Here is a 6,929-nt window from a genome sequence, read left to right as displayed (position 1 = left end):
ATAAAGAGGGGTGGAGGGGTTGAAGGGAAGGTAGGGGAATGGGACAAATAGGAACCAAAATATATCATGTATGGATGTAAATTCTCAGTAATGAATGTGATCATAATGTGCACTTAAAATGTACCAATAAACAATAAATAATAAAAAATACCCATCCTAAAAGCCCCATTTTAAATTACCACTTTAAAAATATTGTCTCTAAACAGTTACATTCTGAGTTAGAGTTAGGATTTTAAACTGCCAATTTTTGGGAGATACAAGTCAGCTCAAATTGTGAGTGCCTGAGATAAGTTAGTTAAAGAATTAGACAATGTGTTTACTGTAGTGTTTAAAAGGTTACATTTTGGGGTTTAACCTCCTTTCTCACATTGCTTGTTGACATTTGCAAAAAATCACTATATACAAGCTATCTAGTCTTGGGGGAATTACAGAATCTCACAAAATTCTTTACTTTTAGGAAAAAATGAGATAATATTTACCCCTTTATGATTGTACATGTCACTAAGTATAAAATACATGCTAACTAATTTCGTATCTCCTTTCCAATTCTTTCATGAAATTGGGGAAAACATCACCTTTTTAAATTTTATTCTTTTTGAGACAGTCTCCTTGCACAGCCAATGCTGGCCTCAAAACAAAATCCTCTTGCCTCAGCCTCCAGTGTGCAAGAATTATAGTTATGTATCACCTAATTTATGACCTAAGATAAAGAAATTATCTTTTCTAGATATTGTTAAGAAATGAGTCTATAAACAACAGCTTTGTTCTTGCTTACTATACACACACATATAAAGCACACAATGTTCTTTTGCAAAAGTGCAGTATGTTCTTTGTTCCTTCAGAGATAATTTGTTATGGTTATTCTTTTTTTCAAGGAGTATCACATTTCACAAGCCTCTGTTTTTTTTATTTTCAGGATCATCCCAGGAGACTTTATAATATTCTAAATTTTCAGGAGATGGGCAGTGTGGGGTCATGGAACAAGGGATCAGTCGATACTGACTGTACGAAAAGGTGGGTACCCTAAGGACCTAACACTATAACTTCATATCTAATAATTAATACAACTAAAATTGGACATTGGAATGTTTCTATTTTTATCTTAATCTCTAATAAAAGCAATAATTATATCTATGAGAGTCTATCTTCTCAGTAAACAAATAATGCTCTTCCCATTCTATTCTTAGATACAGTAAGATGCTTATCTCTGTTTTCTTAGTCTTTCCAGACAAATGGAAAGAAATTCTCATTTTGAAATAAGGGCAGTAAAAGCTGTTGTCAGATTGTCTCTCACAAAGGAGAAGACCTTCTAAGACTTATGAGGAAATAGAGATGCTCCTCATCGTACGATTGGATTACATCCTGATAAACAAGTCAGAAGCTGAATATATTTAAAGTTGAAAACATATTTATTATGCATAAGCTAGTGTTAGTGCACTTAACACATAAAGGCTTAGTCTAACCCCGTCATTTTTGTATGAAGGATTGAACCCAGGGCTTTTGCATTGAGCTATACCCTAAACCCTCTGATTTTTTTTTAAATTTTTGGACAGAATTTGTTAAGTTGTTAGCTAAGTTGTCCAGGCGGGGCTCCAATTTGCAATCCTTCTGCCTCAGCTGCCCCGTGTACTGGGATTAAAGGTGTGCAGCACCATGCCTGGCAGCCTAGCTTACTTTAAAAGTGTTCAAAATGCTTAACATTAGCTTACCATGGGCAAAAGTCACCTAAACAAAGCCTATTTTATAATTGATTTCAATTTAGTGATTATTGCGATGAAAGTGAGAAACAGAATGGTTGTACGGCTGCACTTTTGCAAATGGTAAAGTTGAAAAATTTTAGGTTGAACTTAAGTTGAAGGCTATACTTTTTATTCATGGTACCTGTTTCTGCACACATGATTATAAGTATCTGGTATGTGCATGTGTGTGTGTGCGTTTGAGAGAGAGAGAGAACAATAGATCATATGAAAGAACTTCATTAGTGGTTATGGGCAGGGGATATAGCTCAGGTGTTCTGCTGCCTGCCTTGCAAGTGCTCAAGGTCCCGAGTTCAATCCCCCATACAAAAAAAAAAAAAGAATTTCATTAGTGCTTAAATGTTGTACCTAATTTAAAAGACTACAGACTACAGTATCTGGCTTCTGTGAACCCTATGAATGTCTGTGAGGAGAAATCCACCAGGATTCAGAGAGGTTACATGTGTAAAAAGTTAAAAAAGAAAATCAAGTCTGGGATGGCTGTCTGAGCTACTTCCTACTCTAGAGTTCTTTGTGATATCCTTTTGGGCTCGTTGGGGGAGGAGGATGTTAACTTCTTTTGCTGCCTCATGACACTGCATAAACAGATCTAAAGAACTAATGAAGAGAAGATTGTTTTTTTGAAAGCTATTGAAGCTGATATAATCATAGGGAAGTGTAGTTTACTGAAAATTTTGATCAGCAAGGGTAGAGAAGAAAAAGCGAAAACTAACTTTGGAGTTTGGAAATCTTTGTTTTTGGTAACACTAATGGTTTGAAAAAAAAAATCTCCCTTACTTTGTACGTTTATATTTTCTTACCCCGTGTCAATATCCCTCATGTGAATTCAGATTATAAAACACTTAATAAATTTGTAGGATTGTAAGGCTCATCATTTCTATAATCTAACTCCTTTCTAATGAGAGAAAAGAGTTCTCCGCATTTTATGAATAACTGAAAGAGCTGAAAACTGAGATGGAAATCTGAGTTGAGAAAAGTACTCTACTTAATTTGTTCTTCAAAACTTCAGTCCTATTTGTATGGACTTAATAACTATGGTGATTTTCAGAAATAAAGAGTGATTGACAGAAAATGTAGTGAATCATATCTGGATTTCAGCAGTCCTGTGAACTTGAGAAAAGCTCTGCTGAGAAGAGCCAGCTGATGGGCACTTCCAACCCTGGGGGAGCTCGCTGGACGTTCTTGTGGACATCTTCTCTTCTCGGAAGAGGATACCAGTTCCTAACCTCTTTCAGGAGGTGGTAGCTGTCAGTGAGGAGGACACTGCCATTAAGAAGGAAACCCAGCCTTCCACAGTCCCCTCATAGCAGAGATTCTTCAAAGAGGTATTCACCACCGGTTCTTTTGTTCCTCCCTAGCACCACTGGAGCTCCTGAGAACACTTGTTTCCTTTTGTGATGTGTATTGATACTTTTTACTGCTAGCTTTAATTATAGAAACTAAGTCACTTGTGTATAGATACCTTTTACTGCTGGCTTTAGTTGTGTAAACTAGACAAGTTACATGTTCGCTTTTGTAATGTGCACTGATACTTTTTTTGGCTAGCTTTAATTGCTGAAACTAATTCACAGGTGTATTGATGCTTTTTACTGTTAGCTTTAATTGTGCAGCTAACCAAGTCACATGTTTCCTTTTGTAATGTGTATTGATACTTTTTATTACTAGCTTTAATTGTGGAAACTTCTGGGATTGCTATTAATTTCATTTGGTCTATATTTGGGCTCCTGGAAGTACATCCCACAGTAATCAATGTTATTGTAAGGCATTAAACTTTTCTGCCACCAAACATAGAGTTTATGGTTGAGACAATTTTCACATGGTCTCACAAGGCAGATGAAACAAAAGAATTTAGTACTGGTACATGAATATTGAGGAGAGGAATTTATAGAGATAATCAGTGACTATAATTATGAAAGGAAAAAGAGCATAGGTATCCTTTTGTTTCAATTTTATATGAAATGTATTGAGGGAGTGATTCTCTGTTGAGTAAACTTAGGCCTGTCATTGAGATCCATGGTCAAGAGATTTTTATTTTTCTTGGAATTCTAGAAATTATCTAATAGAACCACATCATTATAATGGGATGAACAGCTCTAATTAACTACAAAGTTCATCTCGTATGTTTGGTATTGCTCCGAGTAGTAATACACATATAAACACATGTGTGCATGTGTGTTTGTGTATCTTACCTTTACGCTTTATAACACTTGTACAATGTAGGTCTTATTTTCTCTGTTTTACTTATTAGAAAAGTGAAGGGAGGGCAGGGACAAGGGGAAAAAAATGAGAACCAAGACCTGTCATGTGAAGGTACAGGATCCCAGTAATGAATGTAACTGTATTGTATACCTAGATTGTACCAATAAACTCAATTTTAAAAAAGCGAGGCTCAGAGAAAATAAATGGTTTACCCAAAGGCAGCATAGCAATTGGCGAGTCAAGTTTTAGACCCAGAGTTACCTGGTTTAAAAGCATGGTTCATCTGCGCTAAGCTCTATAAATGCAAATAGACCCTCTGACTCATGTACCAATACTCAATTTTAAAAAAGCGAGGCTCAGAGAAAATAAATGGTTTACCCAAAGGCAGCATAGCAATTGGCGAGTCAAGTTTTAGACCCAGAGTTACCTGGTTTAAAAGCATGGTTCATCTGCGCTAAGCTCTATAAATGCAAATAGACCCTCTGACTCTTCCGTTGTCTTTCCATTCAGCTATGGTGGACTTAGATTTTCTAACCTGTAACACTAATGCAATCAAAACGTACTCTCTGTGGTCACTGCTTTTACTGAGCCATTGAAAAATAGGAAGGTTATTATAGAAGTGCAGGCATTAAAACCAATGAGGGTACTTGTATAGGAAAGAAATTATTTCATGGAGGGAAAACAAACGAAAGGACATACTCTTCTTGCTTTGATGGCTCTTGGAATACTGGCACATTCCCATGGCTGACTAGCCTTGATAAGCTTCCTCCAACAATGGTATAAAGTCTTTTGAACACATAAAGTCCAGAACTTTCCTTCTGTGCATGTGGAGACCCTGAGACTACTGGAATCAGACCATTTGGTTTTGGCTTCAGTCATTTTTGCATGTTCTTCAGGTAATAGAGTTAAGCTCATGGAGTAAAACAAGCTGGCAGAAAAAATATATTACTTGTAAATTGGAAGAAGGAACTAAGAAGTTTTCTCTCAAGAACATTTCATTAGTATGTTTAATCATCTTTAATAATATCTCCTCTTTCCTTCTTTGGAGACTAAATAATGGGATTATACAATAGTAAACTTAATTTAGAGAAAATTAGTTAAGTCATGCTTTTCCAACATTAATTTAGATAGTTACGGGCTATGGAAAGTTCAACCTTGATTCTCCAATGGTTATGAATATGTTTGGTTGGAACGTAAGAGTTTTTCAGGATATAAAATACCTGAGAATAGACTGAGAATTTTCAAAAGTGGTTATATACAAGCTTTGTTTTCATAGAGTTTCTGCCTGCTATAAGGGTGAAGAAGTGTGGAGCGGGATGATGGGTAACCTGTTTTCTACTTTTGTGAATGCAGGCTCTGCCTCTCCTGTCTAAATTACATGCTCTTGGAAAAGCCATGGATTCTTCTCTAAGTCTCTCTTCACAGGTATTCAATGTTACAGTTTTGATATGTTCTTTTGGGGGGTCATCCTTCTCTAATGTACATCTGGAGTCATGACAATTAGTCAGATAGTTCAAACTATCTACAGATGGCATCAACAGGCACCCTCGGTTCTCTTAGTACAAGCTGCTTTTCCTAGACGTGGAAACTTAAATCTTTATCTGGTTGGTAGGACAGCCCATCTGTCTTCTTTTCTTCTCCCTTTCCACTTATGAGGGGGTTCCAAATAGAAACAAGCTTATCTACAAAGTAGTTTGGTCTGGTGCTGCTGAGGATCTCAGTTGTCGTAAAGGATTATGAAATATTTGGCTTTGCGTAGGGTCCTTAGGTCCTTTTGCCTTCAGCAGGGGCCAGGAGCATCATGAGAACACATTATACTTTAAAAATAGACATTATCTGTTCAAATCCGCCACCTTGACATGATCTCAAAGGATAGAAGATAAACTGGTGTGGTACATAAAGTCTAGCACGAGCCTGAACAACTGGTTTTCTGTATGTGTGTGTCACCTGTGTGTATAAAAGTGAGCCGTGTTTCCTGAGTTCAGTCTTAGACACAGCTGAGCAATGCACAGAGCAGACCTGTATAGCCAACTTACATCATCTTCACCATGAAGACAGTTGCTGTGCCACTGCTTCTGACCCTGGCTCTTTGCCTTATACAAGGTGAGCAATTTGCATGCAATCTAAGGTTCTTGCCACATGTCTCTAATCCCCGAGGAAGGGACCTTCCTCCCCTACACTTGCCAAAAAAAAAGAAAGAAAAAATATGTATATTTCTCTGTATAAAATCTTTTCCACACATAGAATTTTGAATATCTACATATGTGGATTTAAACCAACATTGTTATCTAAAAATAGCAAGTGGTTGGAGAATTTTTAGCAAGTAGTTGTAAATTTTTAACCATGAGAAATCCTTTAATTCTGTATTTGTTTTGTAAAGGTAATACCTACTTTTTCATGTTCCTCTTACCAAGTGTATTAACTTTTCATATATATATGTTCAAACTATATTAGAAAATTAAATATTATAAATAGATGAATTTAATATTAGATGTATAAATAAAATATTTAAAAACCTAAAAAAATCTGGTTTTGTTTTAAAGCAGCAGTGCTTTCTAACTTATTTTTATGTTTTCAAATTCATAAAGGACTTAAAATGTTGCTTCTAAAGGGTGAGGGACTTTGTTGGATCTAGAAGGTAGATTTTGAATTTACTATTTGATATGAAGGAAAAACAGATTTCCCAGATTTACCTTTTTCCAAATCATTACATTTTTTAAAAAGAAAACCTTAGAGATAAAATCAGTATGTTCATTCATTATATAAAACTGATGCCCACTTTCCTAAGATGCGTGTGTAAACACAGGAGAGCGGGGAATGAGAGAATGAGATAGGCTGTGATTTTAAGTAATCTTAGCTTTTGTTGAATCTGTCTCTAATATTTGTACTTTCAATAAGAAGATAAAGTTGTCAGAACTCAGAAAGTGGGATTCTATGTGTACATGTGAAATCATGTATGTTATACTTTTAAAT

The 6,929-nt window shown here is 35.8% G+C and overlaps 1 protein-coding gene across 1 annotated transcript in view; it reads left to right on the top strand.

Moving 5' to 3' along the window:
- Positions 1–5,346: 5,346 nt before the first annotated feature.
- The window catches only part of Spink5 (serine peptidase inhibitor Kazal type 5), a 73,624-nt gene continuing 72,041 nt past the window's right edge, over positions 5,347–6,929 (top strand). Inside the window, exons 1-2 of the mRNA XM_010627268.2 lie at positions 5,347–5,381; positions 5,919–6,059. Coding sequence (XP_010625570.1) covers positions 6,005–6,059 — 55 coding nt within the window. The 5' untranslated portion in view covers positions 5,347–5,381; positions 5,919–6,004. The remainder of the gene's footprint in view (positions 5,382–5,918; positions 6,060–6,929) is intronic.

Source organism: Fukomys damarensis, unplaced genomic scaffold, assembly GCF_012274545.1.
Source record: "Fukomys damarensis isolate Sample0158 unplaced genomic scaffold, DMR_v1.0_HiC HiC_scaffold_3, whole genome shotgun sequence".
NCBI lineage: Eukaryota > Metazoa > Chordata > Mammalia > Rodentia > Bathyergidae > Fukomys > Fukomys damarensis.
The sequence above is the reverse complement of the archived record's forward strand: the minus strand, read 5'-3'. Positions and strand labels throughout refer to the sequence as shown.